Source organism: Piliocolobus tephrosceles, chromosome 11, assembly GCF_002776525.5.
Source record: "Piliocolobus tephrosceles isolate RC106 chromosome 11, ASM277652v3, whole genome shotgun sequence".
NCBI classification, from domain to species: domain Eukaryota; kingdom Metazoa; phylum Chordata; class Mammalia; order Primates; family Cercopithecidae; genus Piliocolobus; species Piliocolobus tephrosceles.
This window is the reverse complement of record NC_045444.1, coordinates 116,967,414-116,988,933: the sequence shown is the minus strand read 5'-3', so window position 1 is coordinate 116,988,933 and position 21,520 is coordinate 116,967,414. Positions and strand designations below refer to the sequence as shown.

At 40.5% G+C, this 21,520-nt stretch overlaps 1 protein-coding gene across 5 annotated transcripts in view; it reads right to left on the bottom strand.

The window, feature by feature from the left end:
- Positions 1 to 207: 207 nt before the first annotated feature.
- The window catches only part of SP100 (SP100 nuclear antigen), a 122,046-nt gene continuing 100,733 nt past the window's right edge, over positions 208 to 21,520 (bottom strand). For 4 of the 5 annotated variants that reach the window (XM_023193843.3, XM_023193844.3, XM_023193846.3 and 1 more), the window contains 5 exons: positions 3,944 to 4,059; positions 2,341 to 2,461; positions 1,966 to 2,037; positions 1,306 to 1,449; positions 208 to 501 (listed from right to left, as the gene is read on the bottom strand). In XM_023193843.3, coding sequence (XP_023049611.2) covers positions 391 to 501; positions 1,306 to 1,449; positions 1,966 to 2,037; positions 2,341 to 2,461; positions 3,944 to 4,059 — 564 coding nt within the window. In that variant the 3' untranslated portion in view covers positions 208 to 390. Of the gene's footprint in view, positions 502 to 1,305; positions 1,450 to 1,965; positions 2,038 to 2,340; positions 2,462 to 3,943; positions 4,060 to 21,520 lie in introns of those variants that run through there. The other variant, XR_002726682.3, reaches the window with a different exon arrangement.

Here is a 21,520-nt window from a genome sequence, read left to right as displayed (position 1 = left end):
CTTTTTTCTGTTTCTTGACAGCTCTGACTAGGACTTCCAATCCTTTGTTGAATAGGAGTGGTGAGAGAGGGAATCCTTGCCTTGTGCTTGTTTTCAAGGGGAATGCTTCTATCTTTTGCACATTTAGTATAACGTTGGCTGTGGATTTGTCGTAAATGGCTCTTATTATTTTGGGATATGTTCCTTCAATACCTAGCTTATTGAGAATTTTTAACATGAAGGAGTGTTGAATTTTATTGAAAGCTGATAAAGACAGTTTTAAAATGTCAATGAAAAATTTTGGAGAATTGTGATGTGGAGTTTCCACAGGAGCAGTCAGAGATTATTGGGACCATGTGCACACTGTGTAGCTAGCTGCCAGAGGATCTGAAGGGAGGAAGTAAGAATCGGCTAAATGAACATTATAATGTTCTTGCTTGTTTCCTGAATTGCAAAAATGTTTCTGAAATTCTTCTCAAAGTTGTCCTGTACTTGAATTCCCAGTGTAATGAATTTATCTTCCTGAAAAAGCAAAGAAAAAAACATTAGTAGCAACAATTATTCAATGAATGGAGACAGCAGTGTTGCAGATAATCCAGGGCCTTGTTTTAGGTTATCCCAAATGTTAAGTGAGAATTAATCTAGTTAAGAGTTGCTTATGTTCCCTGACAATTTAATTATTTGTCTTTATCTGGAAGACAGAGAAGTCGAAATAGTACTACATTGAAATCTAATTCCTGATCAAAAGCTTATGGTTTAATTTAAGTTTTAAAAATTCTACTTGTGTGATTTTTACACACAGCATTTTTTTAAGCAGCCTTATGATAGTGCAGAAATGTTTAAGGCCATTTAATAATGTCTTCCTTTTCCCTTCACTCTCACCCCTTGACATAATCCTTGTTAATTTCTGAAATGGTGCCAGGAAATTCAGATGTAAAGAAATTCAGTGTTTTGACATTTGAGACCTTTGATTTGGTATATTCCTCTAGAGAAGAGAAACACTTTAAATGCCTTTAAAGTGCACTTCTATTTCTAGTAGAAACAAATGAGTCTGCAGCCTCTTGTTCTCTATGGGTGAAAATAAACCATCTAGAAATGAGTCAACTCTGAGGTTATAGGACCATGTTTGAATGGCACCTTCCAGTTCGTTGTTATTTTCCCCATATGCACCACAGGGTTTTTAGGATACTTCCACGGTTTGTACTTGTATGGGCTTGTCATATGATAAGGGTGATTGTAACATTTACCTGATATGAAAAGATGAAGGGAAAGTGACTTTAAAGTGATGTAATTGGAAAAGAAAAGGAAGCAGGGAGAGCCACTCACCCTGTAAAATTCCTTGTGGTTATGAAAGATGAGACGCATGTCCTGCACAAACCCTTCTACTCGGGAGTATGCCTGCTCATTCAGGTTTCTCTTGACTTTGTTTAACCACATGGGCTTCTGTGGGCCCTGAGACCCCTCTTTGTTCTGTTGAGAAAAAGACCAAAGTGAGGCTATCAGCCCGGTGCCATAGACTCCCACTATTATGGAATAAAGGTTTGTGGGGCCCCCCCAATCCATAGGTCAAAATCCTAACCACCCTGTGAAGGTACTAGGAGGTGCGGCTTTTGGGAGGTCATGAGGTAAGAAGGGTGGAGCCCTCACAAATAGGATTAGGGCTCTTATAAAAGAGACTCCGGAGAGTTCTCTCCTCTTTCTGCCATTTAAGAACACAGGGAGCAACTCTGTGTTGTCTCTACAACCTAGAAGATAGCCCCTCTCCAGAACCCGACCCTGCTGACACTTTGATCTTGGACATGCAGCTTCCAGGACTGTGAGAAAAACATTTCTGCTGTGTAAGCCACCGAATCTATGATAAATTTTTATAGTAGCCTAAACTAAAAACTCATCAACAAGGCAAATAGAATGGCACCTTGTACCATGGGATTCAGATTACAGATTTGACAAATGCCAGTATAAGCATTTTTTTGGGCTGTTACTTACATAATATGGTTCTGTGGCAAAAAAGGGGCTTTTTGGATCACAGTAGACCTTCAAGAGAAGGAATTCACATTTCTGCAAAAGATGGAAGGACATTTCAAGTTAAATGCAGTTTAGAGAGAAAGAGCTCATATGCGTGCCCAAAGAGAACACACAATTCTCAAACCTGTGGACTCTTGGAAGCAAACATGGCATGGGGAGTTTCTTTGGACCAGGAATTTTCTTTGAAATATGAATTGTAGTGTTAGGTCATGGAGAAAAGCACACCATGGGCTAGCAGTTTGCTTTTGGGCTCCATTCCTTGAGCTGTTTGTAAGACGGTGCTTCTCCTGCCCAGGTGAACAGAAAGGAGGAGGCTTCAGGTTCACTTTTACTCACCAGCTGCTCCTCGGGCAGCATCTGCCTCATCAGGACTTCAGATTCCTGATGACACAGTTGGCTTTCTGGGCATCTTTCCTGAATAGTCTTTATCCTGCAGAAGATGCAACTCCACGGGTTCCTGAGAGATGGGGCATAAAGTGAACAATGGCAGGTTCTGTGAATCAGCCGCCATTCTTACAGTTGTTCAAGTCCTGTGCTCAAGAATGCCTGGTGGTTTCCACCTTGTATCTAACTTCTCTCTTGGAGGCCTCTGCACTAGAGCCCCGTTAGGACTCAATAGCCAAAGGCATGCCCTTCCACCAATAGCAATAGCAGGGGTGATCATCTATTGGGTGAAGTGCCCTGTGAGTGACGGAGTCTCATTCACCTCAAAACTTACGGTTCCCATCTGAGCCACTGGGAACTTGATAATGAGCACTGTTTGCCATGGTTATTGGAAATGAGTACCTTAAGCACAAAGTGTTGGGCCTCTGTGAGTCAATCAGATCATAGAAAAATCAGAAAACAAGCTCTTGTTTCTCAACTTTGCTGAGTAAGCACAGAACACAGGCTATAGGCATCCTCTCCCTTGGCCCTGGCATATCTTATACCTAGAATCTGTGCTGCAGAAACTTCTTGAAAAGGAAATCTCTGGACATGGTGTCAGACATCTTCCATTTGCTCCTAGATTTATTCTCCAACCTTCTCTACTAGGCTGTCTGTGCTAGGAGGCTGTTGATAATTAGGCAAGCACAATGACCCATCCTAGTGATGCCAACATCTCCTTGGCCATGTAGTGCTTGCTCAAGGAGCCTGTTACAAAGTGCTCCTTTGAGAGCACTTTGCATCTCTGGTGCAGAGATGGGGGCTATACATGGGCTCAACCAAAACGCTGATTTTTCTTCTGCCTCTGCAGATTGCCCAACTGGTCAAAAGCAGAGGTTTATGCTGATCCCCTAAGATGACACTCTGGGAGCAGGTGGGTCACATTAGCCTTCTCCATTATGGAAGGGCAATGCGCTGCCCTCACAGAGTCAGACACATTCCTGGTAGAGATCATCCTCTCAGCCTTAACAATTCTGTCCACACGCCACTCACAGAGCACTCCATGGTATCCTGCATACCATCACCTCTGTCCAAAGGCACATTTTTTAGCAAAGGAAGTGAGCCAGGGACTCACACTTGCAGAATTCACAGGTCTCAACATGTGACCTGTGACCCAGAGTCAGTTGGCTTGATAGACTGCTGCAGCACTGGCTTTACCAGATGTGTGATGGTCCCACAGCAGGTGGCATATGCTTTAAACCAGCAGGCAGTGTATGATGGCATCACCCCATCAGAAAGCATGGGTCTCAGAGCCAAGTAGAGGAGGCAGAGGTTGACACCTCTTACTATTGCACTCAATAACCACTTGAAGAGTTTTTGCTTCCCATTAATCTGCTGCTGCCAGCACTGTTCAACAGCTCTGGATAAATCTTGTGGATCCTGATACTAAGGAGCCTGCTCCTTACGCATCAAGAAACACATAACCAGGTACAGAAACTGCAGAGTACTCATGAGTGGCAGGAGGAGCTGTACCACAAGAAAAAAGGGCTCAGGGAAGGGGACATGTCTTACTCACTTGTTAGCTTCCACAGGCGGGATGTGGCAGTGCTCATGAAAGGATCTTGGACAAGTGTCGCAGCAGAACAACTGTCCCCATTTGTTGCATACTCCACATATGTTTGAGTTTTCCGGCTAGAAGGGGAGATGATGTAGACATCACTGGGATCAGTGGGACCCTAGAATTTGTGACCTTTTTATGTATCAAGGGCATACTTGTAAATTTCTCTCCACAAAATATTAAGGATCGTTGAGTGGAGATCTCAGAAGACATTTTGGCTTGCAGCAAAGTTCAGAAGATAGTGGCTGTGTGTCAGGCCAGAAAAGTTTTCTTTATGAAAGCAGAGATTCTAACGTGATGACTAGTGACAAAAATAGGATGCATTAGAGATGATTTGAGCAATTTATTAAACAGCTGGCAAAACCTGGCCCAGAAATAGTCTTTTCTAGCTGTCTACATTGTATCCCTTAAACTGACTTGTCAAAGGGTGATTTACTGAGAATTTAATACGATGGAATAAACTTCTGAGATATCGCTTCAACCCACACTCTTGCCATAGCAAGAATGAGTTGAAGAAAGGGCTTGGGGAGGAGTTCCTGGATGTCAGTTCTCTGCCTGGAGGGCTCTGGGCCTGCAGCAGTACCTCTGGGATGGAAAAACCATGGGCAAGATGATCAGGTGGGCACCAGGGAGTACAGGGCTTTTTGCTTTTTGCTCTGGGAACCTGGAGGAAGAGCTCCCATGACTTAGTCAACTTCGCAAGTAAGGTGTTGTAATTTCTCTTCATCTACAAAGTCACTATACAAAGAAGAGACTAAAGTCACATATATGAAAAAAAATTCTAGGCTGCAAGATGTATCTTGCCCACATATTCTCCTTCAATGGCAGAACTTGAGTGGCCTATTAGGAGACACTTCTTGGGCACATCTCCACGGGGGGTGGCGGGGAGGACCTGAGCTTCCCCTGGAGTGGGGCCTTGTAACTGTTTTTCCTTTTTGTTGTAATAGATGAGATTTATCGATGCTGACCACTATTTTTAGGCTGCTGGGTCAAGGTTTCTGATCCATCATCCTATCAAGTACACTGCAAGTGGGCCCCAAGAAAGAATAAATACCACAGGCAAATCCTATGTTTGAAGTTCCATTGTCTAGGAAGCCTGCAAACTTGGTGTATGTCTCTTTAATCTTTTTAGTAAGAATTTTTTTCTTTTGTTTAGAAGTGGTTCTTAACTTGCTCTACAGTAGAATCCCCTGGGAGGATTAAAAAACATCTCTGGAGCCCCATTACCAGAGATTTTGATTCAGTTAGTCTGGGTTGGGATATAGGCATCCGTACGTCTTAAATGTTGTCCGGATGGTTCTAATGTGTAGTCAATAGTTGAGAACTCTGGCCTCTAATGCAGTGGTCTCTGGACCAGCAGCAGCAGCGCCTGGAACGCGTTAGAAATGTACAACATGGGGCGCTGCCTCTCACTCACTGAATCAGAAGCCTAGGGGTGGGTCCCAGCCAGCTGTGGTCTACCAAGTCCTTCAGGTGGTTCTGATGGAGCCTACACAATTGTGGCAATTGTGACTAAACTGCATTGCACTACAGTGACTCACAACTTTGCTTGTGCTAGAAAAACACAAAACACTAGAGGAGCTTTGGAAACACCAATTCTCGGGCGGCACCTCAGACCAATAACATCGGAATCTTTGTGGGTGGTGGGGGGGATCCCCAGGTGATTGCAATGTGCAGTCAAGGTTGAAAACCCACATTACAAAGTGGTTTCTCCTGAATAAGGGCTGGGAGGTCATAACTAGACTCCCAGAGTCATTAATAGCCTACAAGTTTGCCTAGGAAAGTTTCTGAAAAGGGGTGAGGACTTCCTTGCTGGAAGAGTTGCCTTTTCCTCTTCACAGAGGGCTTGGCTGTGGGCTGTAAGAAATGGCCTTATGGGTCTCCCTTAGTCATCAAACAAGTTATGCAGACCCCAGAGATGAGAGCTGTTTGACTACTGAAGGTTCTCATCTCCAGCAGAGAAGCGGAAACAGTGTGGATCGATCTAGATCTTGCTAGGGAAGTGCATTGGCTAAGAAAACAGAGGACATGGCAACCTCTTTTCTATCCCCTCTCAATTAGCGTCCTGTACCAGTCCAGCTGCATGGTGTTTTTGTTTTGAGACAGGGTCTCACTCTGTCACCTAGGCTGGAGTGCAGTGGTGTGATCACAGCTCACAGCAGCCTCAACCTCCTGGACTCAAGTGATTCTCCCACCTCAGCCCCTGGAGTAGCGGGGACTACAGGTGTGTACCACCATGCCTGGCTAATTTTTGGTATTTTTTTGTGGAGGTGGGGTTTTGCCACGTTGCCCAGGCTGGTCTCAAACTCCTGGGTTCAAGGGATCCTTTTGCCTCAGCCTCCTAAAGTGCTAGGATTACAGGCATGAATCACTGTGCCCAGCTTACATGGCATTCTTATAGTGAAACGTGCTCCTCGCAGTTTTGCAGAAGGCTGACCCTGCCTAAAATGCTCATCTCATTACAATGAAAGGAATCAAAATGTGACTTTGTTTAGACAGGGAAGTCACCCATGATTTTGTTACTGAAATACCAGGGGTTCAGTCTAGGTCCTGCTGCTTGCCACACAGAAAGCCAATCACTGAGACAATGAGTATTGCCAAGGAAGAAGGCTTTAATTGGGTGCTACAGCCAAGGAGATGAGAGATCAGTCTGAAATCTGTCTCCCTGACTCACTAAAGTTACGGGTTTATATAGCAGAAATGTATCTACATGCAGGGAAGCAGGAATTAGGGAGTGGTAAGGAAGAGGAGTCGGTTAACAAGAAGCAGATAGTTGGTTAGGCAGCCATAAGGGGTGAGGAGTCTGGCATTTCATTGTCCAAATACAGTGATCTGGTGAGTTTCAGTCCCTTGATATTACGTGGGAGGTCTGATGGTTGGTTTCCTGAGAAAGAACTCAGACAAAACAAATGTAACTCTCTCAAGTTTCAAGACTTGAGAGGGTCAATTTCTATGTTTATTCAAAATAAACTGTAAAAATCAGATTTATGGGACAATTGGGTTCATTTCAGTGCCCCTTTTCTGTTTATCAGTTCCTCAATCATGGGGAACCTGGTCATCAATCTTTCTGGCTGCCTTATGCTAATGAGGAGTGTTGTGGGTAGCTCCATACCATGGGTGACCCACATAGCCACCCAGAAATCAAAAGTTAACTGAATACTATAGGTTTCTTCTGAAATACACTCTTTTTCTCTCCAGTCTCCCACTTCCACTAAAGACAAATCACAGCAGGACCAACCTACCTGCCAAATAAGCTTCAGTCCCATATAGTTGGCTTATTTACCCACACAAAGTGCAACAAGAACCATTGTCCATATAGGCTATCTTAAACTGGCTTTGCTGGAACCTCTCACAAGGCCATTTCAGTCAAAGCCCTGGGAAAATGACCAGTTCTTCCAACTGTGCCTCATTATAAAAGAAAACATACTCTTTTTTTTTTTTTTGAGATAGAGTCTTGCTCTGTCACCTAGGCTGGAGTGCAGTGGTGCAATCTCGGCTCACTGCAAACTCTACCTCCCAGGTTCAAGTGATCCTCTTGCCTCAGCCTCCCGAGTAGCTGGGACTACAGGCATGCACCACCATTCCTGGCTAAGTTTTGTATTTTTAGTAGAGACAGGGTTTCACCATGTTGGCAGGCTGGTCTCAAACTCCTGACCTCAAGTGATCTACCTGCCTTGGCCTCCCAAAGTGCTAGGATTACAAGCGTGAGCCAACGTGCCCAGCAGAAAACAGATTCTTATTAAACATATGCAAACACATTGCCATGAATTAATAATATTCACAATTAGCTTATGAGTTCTGGAGAAATTAGGCAGAGAGAGAAATATGCCTCAAATTTAGTTTTCAAGAGTAATGCTCTTCTCAATTGTTAAAGGCAGCAATGTTTCAAACAAAAAAAATCCATAAGCAATTATTTCTGGCCTCCATTTGTTCAGTGTATGCAACTAACTCCTGCTCTGCTTCATATTAGGTTAGTAAACTTTATGAACATACCAGTTTTTCAATTAGTTTCTTGGACGTTTTCTCTCTCTAATCTAATAGAACAACCTCCAAAGTCATCAGAAACCTTCATTAAAGAGTCCTTTTCATGAACTCCCCCAAAGAAGCAAGCCATGGACTGTAGCTGATTATAAATTATTTTTTGAGAAGAATCAGTGTAAAATAATAATTGTAGATGTCAAAAGTCTTAAGCCATAGTTGAAGACACAGTTGATGAGGAAATTTGATTATTTCTGTGACATATAACAATTCAACATAATAAGCATAATTATTACTGATGACATATATTAAAACATGGAAGAATTTTAGGAATCTCATACAATCCTGGAACATATATTAGCAACACATCTATATAAACATAACCCCAAAGAAGTTAAACACCACCTCAGATGTGACAATGCTTTCTGCATAATCCTTATGTAACAAATAAGCCAGTAAGCCTAATATGTCTCTCTTGAACTTCAGGGAAACTAATAAGTAAAAAAGTTAGTTTGAGGTCAAAAAGGCTGAATTTAGAACTTGAAATTTTTACTCTTGGAAAGTCTGTCAAATATCGAAGTTTTAAGACATTTGATATTACAAAATAGGATCCACAGGTCACTGTAAAGTAGTCATTGCTTTAGCCAAGAAGATGAAACAAAACCTTTACCCTTTTATAGAGAGTAGACTCAGTTTCCCAAACAATGAAACCTAATAAAGACAGCATGAGGCCAACTAAATGTCTCTCTTTCCTTCTTTTTTCACCCTTTAGTTATTCAAAAGGTAAATAAAAATCTTTCATTATCTCTCACATGAAAATTTTGTTCAAAAGAGAAAACCAAATTTCACCTTTGCATGTTATATTGTTAATATTAAAAGTCATTTTTAAAACCTTATAAACAAGTTTAATTTTAATCAGTTTGATGGTAACATAAGATCTCCAGAAACATTTTACAATTTTCTATTAAAGATCAGATTAATGCTCCAAGAAAATGCTATTATTCTGACACATGGTCCTAGACACTGTCCTCGTATCAGTGTGTTTTGATATTAACATTTAATTTATAGAAAAACCTCAAATCTCACATGTCCACGTCTTCCATGACAGTCCCTTGGCCTAGATGGATTGAATAGTTTTAATTTCTGGCCCAGTGTCTCATGAAAGCAGTTCATTTTGACTGTCATTTTCTCCTAGGTCTGAAGATGAGGCTTTAACTAGGGTAATGTTTAAGATACAGCAGAAGTAGGTGCCTTTTTTAGACCCAGAAGTCAAAGTGCTGTAACTTAACAGCACGAGGATTAGTTAAGAGGACATTTATGCTGCAGAAAGTCCTATCATTCTCTGTGACATGTCACAAACACTGTGATTTAGTGTCCAGTAGTTATTACTGCCTATAGCACTTCAAACCATTGTATTAAAGTATTTAGGTTACTCCTTGCATGTGTCTAATTGCTAGCATTCTGGTGACAGAACTGTGACCAAAAGCATAAAAAATGGGATAGGTCCTATTTTAAACTTATCAAAATAAGACAATTAACTTTTCTCTCCATCATTAAAAAATGGTAAATGTAAATATCAGTTTTGGAAATTTAGCATGAGGATAAATAATATCCTTTTATTTAGATACTACGCAACAAAACAGGGACAGAGTGAGATTAAGCACATACACAGTAATTTATTTTTAGCTATTTTAAAAGAGCTTCAGGGCTGGACACGGTGGCTCACACCTGTAATCCCAGCACTTTGGGAGGCCAAGGCAGGTGGACCACATGAGGTTAGTTGTTCGGTATCAGCCTGGCCAACATGATGAAACCTCGTCTCTACTAAAATACAAAAATTAGCTGGGTGTGGTGGTGGGTGCCTGTAATTCCAGCTACTCGGGAGAGTGAGGCAGGAGAATTGCTTGAACCCAGGAGGCAGAGGTTGCAGTAAGCCAAGATCACACCACTGCACTCCAGCCTGAGTGAAAGAGCGAGACTCCATCTCAAATAAATAAATAAATAAATAAATAAATAAATAAATAAATAAATAAAAGAGCACTAGCATACATTTCCATGATTGGTAATATAGTACTGACAACTAATTAGGTAACTTTCTTATCAGTTACAGTACTGACAACTGATTAGGTAACATTCACCACTAGACTCTTCAAACCAGTGAAACACTTGTGGATATTTTGTTTTCAAGTACACACATGAAAGACTCAACAGTGATAGAAGGCTTGGGATCAAAACTCACTAGTCTCACATCTTTTTTTTTTTTTATTACTACTTAATCCAAGTGAAAATCACTTAATTTTAATAATGGTAAAGATAACTAAAGTAATTTGAGAGAAATCCCAATTAGTATAATTTCCTTAAGGATAGGCCAATATTTTGTGAACATTAAAACTTTGTATCTGTATCACAGTTTTTCCTCATTAAAGGAAAAGATCTGAAACCAACTCAAATTATTGATTGAATTAAATTACCTTGGAAATAAACACCATTTAAACATTTCTGTTCTCATCTACTTTTCAAATAATGAAATAAAAAATGTGCTATTACTTTTTGGAACTTATATATCTTTTATTTATTTATTTATTTTTTGCTAAGAACCTTAAAGCTCTTATAGCCCTCTAGATCATTAGAAGTAAGCAAAACCATCAAATTTTAAATGGTTGGTGTCCTCTACTAATTTTTGGAGGCTTGACAAAGGTAGATTAGGAAGTTTGGATAAATAGAGAAAATAATGAATTGTTGGAAATGCATAGGAAACAAAATGACTATTCATAGAACCCAATAAAAGCCTTCCATTAGAAACTGAAAAACATAAATTTATATATGTATATATAAGTAAAATCCAAAGGAGAACAAACAGAAAATACATGAAAATTAGGAGCGAAAACAAATAAATAGGAAACCAACCTCCGATTTTTCTTCTCCTCAGTTTACCTTGGAGGCTACAGTATTACTCAGAGCCTACAAACATATGATGAATATTTTGTTCCTGATACACAATTAAATGTCCTTAGGTCCACCACATGCACTATATGTTTTGTACAATTGAGAAACTCACTTTAGGTATGTAACTAGTAAGTACTTTAGTGTTAGTACCATCTATGCAGAATAGCTGGTAGAATGTGAAGCAATGCAAGCATGTATGTGAAATTTGGCTCCACACTACATCTGGCTTCATGCTTAATTATATTGAAAAAAGAACTGCCAAACTGTGAATGTATTTCTTTTTTAAAAAATTTATTTATTTTTCTTTTTTCTTTTTTTAATATACTTTAAGTTCTAGGGTACATGTGCGCAATGTGCACGTTTGTTACATAGGTATACATGTGCCATGTTGGTTTGCTGCACTCATCAACTCGTCATTTATGTTAGGTATTTCTCCTAATGCTATTCCTTCCCCAGTCTCCCACCCCCCTACAGGCCCTGGTGTGTGATGTTCCCTGCCCTGTGTCCACGTGTTCTCACAGTCCATGTGTTCAGCTCCCACCTATGAGTGAGAAGATGTGGTGTTTGGTTTTCTGTCCTTGTGATAGTTTGTTTAGAAAGATGGTTTTCAGGTTCATCTGTGTCCCTGCAAAGGACATGAACTCATCCTTTTTTATGGCTGCATAGTATTCCACGGTGCCACATTTTCTTAATCCAGTCTATCATTGATGGACATTTGGGTTGGTTCCAAGTCTTTGCTATTGTGAATAGTGCTGCAATAAACATACGTGTGCATGTGTCTTTATAGTAGCATGATTTATAATCCTTTGGGTATATACCCAGTAATGGGATTGCTGGGTCAAATGGTATTTCTAGTTCTAGATCCTTGAGGAATTGCCACACTGTCTTCCACAATGGTTGAACTAATTTACACTCCTGCCAACAGTGTAAAAGGGTTCCTATTTCTCCCCATCCTCTCCAACATCTGTTGTTTCCTGACTTTTTAATGATCGCCATTCTAACTGGTGTGAGATGGTATCTCATTGTGGTTTTCATTTGCATTTTTCTGATGACCAGTGGTGATGAGGATTTTTCCATGTTTGTTGCCTGCATAAATGTCTTCTTTTGAGAAGTGTCTGTTCATATCCTTTGCCCACTTTTTGATAGGGTTGTTTTTTTCTTGTAAATTTGCTTAAGTTCTTTGTGGATTCTTGATAGTAGCCCTTTGTCAGATGGGTAGATTGCAAAGGTTTTCTTCATTATGTAGGTTGCATGTTCACTCTGATGATAGTTTCTTTTACTGTGCAGAAGCTCTTTAGTTTAATTAGATCCCATGTGTCTATTTTGGCTTTTGTTGCAATTGCTTTTGGTGTTTTAGTCATGAAGTCTTTGCCCACGCCTATGCACTGAATGGTATTTCCTAGGTTTTCTTCTATGGTTTTTATGGTGTTAGGTCTAACATTTAAGTCTCTAATCCATCTTGAATTAATTTTTGTATAAGGAGTAAGGAAGGGATCCAGTTTCAGCTTTCTACATATGGTAAGCCAGTTTTCCCAGCACCATTTATTAAATAGGGAATCCTTTCCCCCATTTCTTGTTTTTGTCAGGTTTGTCAAAGATCAGATAGTTGTAGATGTGTGATGTTATTTCTGAGGCTTCTGTTCTGTTCCATTGGTCTAGATGTCTGTTTTGGTACCAGTACCATGCTGTTTTGGTTACTTCAGTCTTGTAGTATAGTTTGAAGTCAGGTAGCATGATGCCTCTAGCTTTGTTCTTTTTGCTTAGGATTGTCATTGCTATGTGGGCTCTTTTCTGGTTCCATATGAACTTTAAAGTAGTTTTTTACAATTCTGTGAAGAAAGTCATTGGTAGCTTGATGGGGATAGCATTGACTCTCTAAATCACCTCGGGCAGTATGGGCATTTTCGCGATATTGATTATTCCTATCCATGAGCATGGAATGTTCTTCCTTTTGTTTGTTTCCTCTTTTATTTTGTTGAGCAGTGGTTTGTAGTTCTCCTTGAAGAGGTCCTTCACACCCCTTGCAAGTTGGATTCCTAGGTATTTTATTCTTTTTGTAGTAATTGTGAATGGGAGTTCACTCATGATTTGGCTCTCTGTTTGTCTGTTATTGGTGTATAGGAATGCTTGTGATTTTTGCACATTGATTTTATATCCTGAGACTTTGCTGAAGTTGCTTATCAACTTAAGGAGAATTTGGGCTGAGACAATGGGCTTTTCTAAATATACAATCATGTCATCTCCAAACAGAGACAATTTGACTTCCTCTTTTCCTAAATTAATGCCCTTTATTTCTTTCCTTTGCGTGATTGCCCTGGCCAGAACTTCCAACACTATGTTGAAGAGGAGTGGTGACAGAAGGCATCCTTGTCTTGTGCCAGTTTTCAAAGGGAATGCTTCCAGTTTTTGCCCATTCAGCATGATATTGGCTGTGGGTTTGTCATAAACAGCTCTTATTATTTTTGAGATATGTTCCATCAATACCTAGTTTATTGAGGGTTTTTGGCATGAAAGGCTGTTGAATATTGTCAAAGGCCTTTTCTTCATCTATTGAGATAATCATGTGGTTTTGGTCTTTGGTTCTGTTTATGTGATGGATTATGTTTATTGATTTGTGTATATTGAACCAGTCTTGAATCCCAGGGATGAAGGTGACTTGATGTTGGTGGATAAGCTTTTTGATGTGTTGCTGGATTCGGTTTGCCAGTATTTTACTGAAGATTTTCATGTTGATGTTCATCAGGGATATTGGCCTAAAATTCTCTTTTTTTTGGTTATATCTCTACCAGTCTTTGGTATAAGAATGATGGTAGCCTCATAAAATGAGTTAGGGAGGATTCCCTCTTTTTCTATTGATTGAAATAGTTTCAGAAAGAATGGTACCAGGTCCTCTTTGTACCTCTGGTAGAATTCAGCTGTGAATCCATCTGGTTCTGGATTTTTTTTTGGTTGGTAGGCTATTAATTATTACCTCAATTTCAGAACCTGTTATTGGTCTATTCAGAGATTCAACTTTTTCCTGGTTTGGTCTTGGGAGGGTGTATGTGTACAGGAATTTATCCATTTCTTCTAGATTTTCTAGTTTATTTGCATAGAGGCATTTATAGTATTCTCTGATGGTAGTTTGTATTTCTGTGGGGTTGGTGGTGATATCCCCTTTAGCATTTTTTATTGCATCTGTTTGATTCTTCTCTCTTTTCTTCTTTACTAGTCTTGCTAGTGGTCTATCTAATTTGTTGATCTTTTCAAAAAACAAGCTCCAGGATTCATTGCTTTTTTGATGTTTGGTGTGTGTGTGTGTGTGTGTGTGTGTGTCTATCTCCTTCAGTTCTGCTCTGATCTTAGTTATTTCTTGCTTTCTGCTAGCTTTTGAATTTCTTTGCTCGTGCTTCTCTAGTTCTTTTAATTGTGATGTTAGGGTGTTGATTTTAGATCTTTCCTCCTTTCTCTTGTGAGCATTTAGGTCTACAAATTTCCCTCTACACACTGCTTTAAATGTGTCTCAGAGATTCTGGTACATTGTATCTTTGTTCTCATTGGTTTCAAAGAATATCTTTATTTCTGCTTTCATTTCATTATTTACCCAGTAGTCATTCAAGAGCAGGTGGTTCAGTTTCCATGTAGTTGTGCAGTTTTGAGTAGTTTATTAATACCGAGTTCTAATTTAATTGCACTGTGGTCTGAGAGACAGTTTGTTGCGATTTCTGTTCTTTTACATTTGCTGAGGAGTGTTTTACTACAAATTATGTGGTCATTTTTAGAATAAGTGTGATGTGGTGCTGAGAAGAATGCATATTCTGTTGATTTGGGGTGTAGAGTTCTGTAGATGTCTATTAGGTTCACTTGGTGCAGAGCTGAGTTCAATTCCTGGATATCCTTGTTGACCTTCTGTCTTGTTGATTTGTCTAATATTGACAGTGTGGTGTTAAAGTCTCCCATTATGATTGTGTGGGAGTATCAGTCTCTTTGTATGTCTCTAAGGACTTGCTTTATGAATCTGGGTCCTGTATTGTGTGCATATATTTAGGATAGCTAGCTCTTCTTGTTGAATTGATCCCTTTACCATTATGTAGTGGCCTTCTTTGTCTCTTTTGGTCTTTGTTGGTTTAAAGCCTATTTTATCAGACACTAAGATTGCAACCCCTGCTTTTTTTTTTTTTTTTTTTTTTTTTTGCTTTCCACTTGCTTGGTAGATCTTCCTCCATCCCTTTATTTTGAGCCTATGTGTGTCTTCGCATTTGAGATGGGTCTCCTGAATATAGCACACTGATGGGTCTTGACTCTTTATCCAATTTGCCAGTCTGTGTCTTTTAATTGGGACGTTTAGCCCATTCACATTTAAGGTTAATATTGTTATGTTTGAATTTGATGCTATCATTATGATGTTAGCTGGTTATTTTGCCTGTTAATTGATGCAGTTTCTTCATAGCATCGATGGACTTTACCATTGGCATGTTTTTGCAGTAGCTGGTACCCGTTGTTCCTTTCCATGTTTAGTGCTTCCTTCAGGAGCTCCTGTAAGGCAGGCCTGGTGGTGACAAAATCTCTAAGCATTTGCTTGTCTGTAAAGGATTTTATTTCTCCTTCCCTTTGAAGCTTAGTTTGGCTGGATATGAGATTCTGGGTTGAAAATTCTTTTCTTTAAGAATGTTGAATGTTGGCCCCCACTGTCTTCTGGCTTGTAGGGTTTCTGCTGTGAGATCTGCTGTTTGTCTCATGGGCTTCCCTTTGTGGGTAACACGACCTTTCTCTTTGGCTGCCCTTAACATTTTTTTTCCTTCATTTGAACCTTGGTCAATCTGACAATTATGTGTCTTGTGGTTGCTCTTCTCGATGAGTATTTTTGTGGTGTTCTCTGTATTTCCTGAATTCGAATGTTGGCCTTTCTTGCTAGGTTAGGGAAGTTTTTCTGGATAGTATCCCGAAGAGTGTTTTCTAACTTGATTCCATTCTCCCCATCACTTTCAGGTACACTAATCAAATGTAGGTTTGGTCTTTTCACATAGTGCCATATTTCTTGGAGGCTTTGTTCATTTCTTTTCATTATTTTTTCTTTAATCTTGTCTTCTTGCTTTATTTCATTAATTTGATCTTCAATCACTGATATCCTTTCTTCCACTTGATTGAATCAGCTATTGAAGGTTGTGCATGCATCATGAAGTTCTCATGCCATGGTTTACAGCTCCATCAGGTCATTTAATGTCTTCTCTACACTGTTTATTCAATTTATTCTAGTTAGCCATTCATCTAACCTTTTTTCACAGTTTTTAGCTTCCTTGCATTGGGTTAGAACATGCTCCTTTAGCTTGGAGAAGTTTGTTATTACTGACCTTCTGAAGCCTACTTCTGTCAACTCATCAAACTCATTCTCCTTCCAGTTTTGTTTCCTTGCTGGCAAGGAGCTGCAATCCTTTGGAGGAGAAGAGGCGCTCTATTTTTTGGAATTTTCAGCTTTTCTGCTCTGGTTTCTCCCCATCTTTGTGGTTTTATCCACCTTTGGTCTTTGATGTTGGTGACCTACAGATGGGGTTTTGGTGTGGATGCCCTTTTTGTTGTTGGTGCTATTTTTTTCCTGTTTGTTAGTTTTCCTTCTAATAATCAGACCCCTCAGCTGCAGGTCTGTTGGAGTTTGCTGGAGATCCACTCCAGATGCTGTTTGCCTGGGTATCACCAGCAGAGGCTGCAGAACAGCAAATATTGCTCCCTGATCCTTCCTCTGGAAGATTCATCCCAGAGAGGCACTCGCCTATTTGAGGTATCTATGAGCCCCTACTGGGAGGTGTTTCCCAGTCAGGCTACATGGGGATCAGGGACCCGCTTGAGGATGCTCCATTCTCAGAGCTTGAATGTCTTGCTGAGGGAACCACTGCTCTCTTCAGGGTTGTCAGACAGGGATGTTTAAGTCTGCAGAAGCTGTCTGCTGCCTTTTGTTCTACTATGCCCTGCCCCCAGGAATCTATAGAGGCAGTAGGCCTTGCTGAGCTGCAGTGGGCTCCACCCAGTCTGAGCTTCCATGCCTTTGTTTACATTGTAAGCTGCTCAAGCCTCAGCAATGGTGGACGCCCCTCCCCCCTCCAATCTGCAGCATCGCAGGTTGATCTCAGACTGCTGTGCAAGCACTGAGCTAGGCTCTGTGGGCATGGGTCCTGCCAAGTCGGGCATGGGTCCTGCCAGGTCAGGCATGGGAGTGTATTTCCTGGTCTGCCAGTTGCTAAGACTTTGGGGAAAACACTGTATTTGGTCAGGAGTGTGCCGTTTCTCCAGTATACCGTTAACCAGACTGATAGTCTGTCACGGCTTCCCTTGGCTAAGAAAGGGAAATCCCCCAATCACTTGTGCTTCCCAGGTGAGGTGACGCCCCACCCTGCTTCAGCTCACCCTCTGTGGTCTGCATCCAGTGTCCAACCAGTCCCAATAAGATGAACCAGGTACCTCAGTTGGAAATGCAGGAATTACCCATCTTCTGCTTCAATCTTGCCGGGAGCTTCAGACTGGAGTTGTTCCTATTTGGCTATCTTGGAGTGCCAATGTATTTCTTCACAACACTTCTTAATTTACTAATTCACCTTCATCAAGACTAAGAGCTTTAACTATGAGCAATGTTAATTAGTCAAGTTTCTCCAATTTTCTATCAGGTTTTAAATAATATTTTATTACGTTAACTTTTTCAACTTACTGTTTTTTTCTGTATGATCATGAAGACAGACACATAGAGAAATGGAAAAAAACTACCTATGGCTTACACAGACCATCTATGATGTGCTTGAACTTTCTGTTTTGTCCTAAATTTTCTTTTTCTTTCTTGTAAAAAAGTAACAAGTCATTTTACTTTAGGACAAAAATTTACCATACAAGATCCTTTCTCATGCAAAATTATTATCTTTTCTTTGTAACCTTCCTTACCCAAATTACATCTTGATATCCATAACTCTCTTTACATCTCTCTCCTCTACTTACTGGTTCCTTTTTACCTTGTTTCATAAATAATCTTTTCAAGCCCATAATTTGAAGTAGCCTTCAGATAACCTCTGAATTAGACAAAATTATTCTTTTTCTCAATAAAAACACATCTTCTTTGGCACATTTCATATACAGAATTACATATTAACTAGAATTCTTGTCCTTAGTAATGTTAAGTTTTAGTGAAAACCTAGGAAGCAAGAAATCCTGAGTTGCCTTTCAGATACTAGCATTTTAGAGATGAGAAACATTCCACAATTTTTAGAAACATGTTTCCCCATATCATAACCTTTACTTAATTGGAAATTACCAGACATCCAATGAGCATCCAAAATGACTTTAAGATTTTAAATTACACAAAAACTTTATCTATAGCACTTACCCATTTATATTTTATTTATTTTTAGTAGTTTCTGAGATTATGCATCATTTCCTTGTTAACCATTTTATAACCTGTGAATATCAAATGTTCACCTAAGTAAGAACTTTAAATTAACTACATGGGTATTTTCACCAATAACCCAGAAGATTCAACTGTTTTCATTAAATCAACAACATTAAATCAGTCTTGCTTATTAAAAGAAAGATCATTTTGTTTTGGCTGGGTTTATACTTTTTTTTTTTGAGATGGACTCTCACTCTTGTTGCCTAGGCTGAAGTGTAATGGTGCGATCTTTGCTAACTGCAACCTCTGCCCCCCAGGTTCAAGTGATTCTCCTGCCCCAGCCTCCTGAGTTGCTGGCATTATAGGCACCTGCCACCATGCCCAGCTAATTTTCTTTTTTGGTATTTTTAGTAGAGACAGGGTTTCACCATGTTGGTCAGGCTGGTCTCAAAATCCTGACCTCAGGTGATCCACACGCCTCGGCCTGTCAAAGTGCTGGGATTACAGGCATGAGTGACCACACCCGCTGGTTTGCAGTTTTATAACCTTCTGTGCCAAACTCTGTCACCTCAAAATATCTAGCAGAGACAAACATAAAACCCAGACAGAAATATATGCTGACAATTCTGAAGACATTTCTATTTTTATTTTGCCAATAATTATTTTTTGAGGTGGAGTCTCACTCTTGTCACTCAGGCTACATTGCAATGGCATGATCTCAGCTCACTGCAACCTCCACCTCCCAGATTCAAGTGATTCTTCTGACTCAGCCTCCCAAGTAGCTCGGATTACAGGCACCCGCCACCATGCATAGCTGATTTTTAAATTTTTAATAGAGACAGGCTTTCTCCATGTTGGCCAGGCTGGTCTCAAACTTCTGACCTCAGGTGATCCGCCTGCCTTGGCCTCCCAAAGTGCTGGGATAACAGGTGTGAGCAACCACATCTGGCCTATTTTACCAATAATTGTAAAGCCAGATTGTTTATTAAAGATTTTCTTAAGTCATATGAACTTGAAAAAAACTTTGAACTTACTTAATGAATACTCTTTTGTTTTTATTTATTTATTTATTTTTTTAATAGAAATTGGGTTTCACCATGTTGCCCAGGCTGGTCTCGAATGTCTAAACTCAAGTGATCCACCCGCCTTGGCCTTCCAAAGTGCTGGGATTATAGACGTGAGTCACCATGCCTGGCCAGCACTTTTTTTCAATAAGCCGATTTGCTGGCATAACATATAACATAACAAAGGTACATATACATAAACACATCTAAACATGTATACGCACAAACAAAGATCTAGTTGCTTTTACTTCAGAATTATAGCTGTGAGATAGCAATACAAACTCACCAGTCTACAAACATGTTCACATGGCTAAACTTTGCCCTGATAGGTTATCCAGTGAAAGCTGTGAACCAAAATTTTGGGTGAAGCAGTTTTCATGGCAGTTTGATTTTTAAAGTCCAAATCTCCCCAGACTCCAAAGAACACTGGGGCCAGCATTTTGGGAGGCTGAGGCAGGTGGATCATTTGAAGTTGGAGTTTGAGACCAGTTTGGGCAACATGATGAAACTGTCTCTGCTAAAAATACAAAAATTAGCTGGGCATGGTGGCGGGTGCCTGTAATCCCAGTTACTTGGGAGGCTGAGGCAGGAGACTCCCTTGAACCCAGGAGGTGGAGGTTGCAGTGAGCCAAAATGGCACCACTGCTCTCCAACCTGGGCAACAGGGCGAGACTGTCTCAAAAAAATAAAGTAAAAAAAAATTTTTTTACAAAAGTAGAACACTGGGGCTGGGTGCCAGTGGCTCATGCCTGTAATCCCAGCACTTTGGGAGGCTGAGGTGGGCAGATCATGAGGTCAAGAGATCAAGACCATCCTGGCTAACATGGTGAAACTCCATCTCTACTAAAAAAAAAAAAATACAAAAAGTTAACCAGGAGTGGTGGCAGGCGCCTGTAGTCCCAGCTACTCAGGAGGCTGAGGCAGGAGAATGACGTGAACCCGGGAGGCAGAGCTTGCAGTGAGCAGAGATCGTGCCACTGTACTCCAGCCTGGGCAACAGAGCGAGACTCCGTCTCAAAAAAAAAAAAAAAAAAAAAGTTAGCTGGGCGTGGTGGTGTGCCGCCTATAGTCCCAGCTACTCGGGAGGCTGAGGAAGGAGAATAGCTCGATCCTGGGAGGCAGAGGTTTCAGTTAGCCGAGATCATACCACTGCACTCCAGCCTGGGTGACAGCGTGAGACTCTGTTTAAAAAAAAAAAAATAGAACACTGGGGCCAAAGAGCACTAAAGGAGAACATCACATACTAAGCAGGACCAACTCTGCTTAGAATAGCAGCTTAAAAGCCTGGTTACATGGAACTCCATCCCACTTTCTCATTTAAGAATAAACTCCAGATTCCAAAGAATATTGGGGAAAACAGTATTATGAAAGAATATCAGTTTATCAAAATCTAATTTACCATGACTATATTGACACACACACAATCACCAAAACACAATGATCCATCTGCTGCCACAACAAACAAGCCGCAAGACTGTCCCAACTAAAGTAGTCAGGCATCGGTTGGGCTTTTTCAACCTGCAAACAGAAATTCCTTTGGAATTTCCCAAATCAAGAGGAGCCAATCCCACTCTCTGGTACCTGCAATGAACACTCAGTTGCTGGAATGCACACACAATTACAAACAAGCCATCAAGAAAGTCCACATCAAAACAGTCAGGATGCTTCCCTTTCTCAGTCATTTGGGATTTTTCAACCTGCAAATGGAAATTCCTTTAAAATGTTCCCCAGTAGAGAAGAGCAGATATTGCCTCTGGGCCCACAAAGGACACTAATCTATCCAGATGCAGATGTAGAATTTCAAAGGCTATTCTTCCTAGGCAATCAGGAATGTGGTTTGGGCACATAGCAGCAGGGCCAGAGAGAATCCAAAACTCACCTCCAGTCAAAACTGGGTGGGCAGCTGCTTAGGAGGGCCTCTGAGACTCGTGGCCCATGGCAGCCAAGCCACAAACAACATGTTTACTGTCAGGAAACCAAAATCTGTTGTTGAAACACCCTGATCCAGATCCAGCTGCTCACTGCACAGAAAGCCGATCACTGAGACAACAAGTATTGCCAAGGAAGAAGGCTTTAATCAGGTGCTGCAGCTGAGGAGATGGGAGATCAGTCTCATATCCATCTCTGTAACTGACTAAAATTAGGGGTTTATAGGGAAGAAATATAACTACATGCAGCAAAGCAGGAATTAGGGGTAAAGAA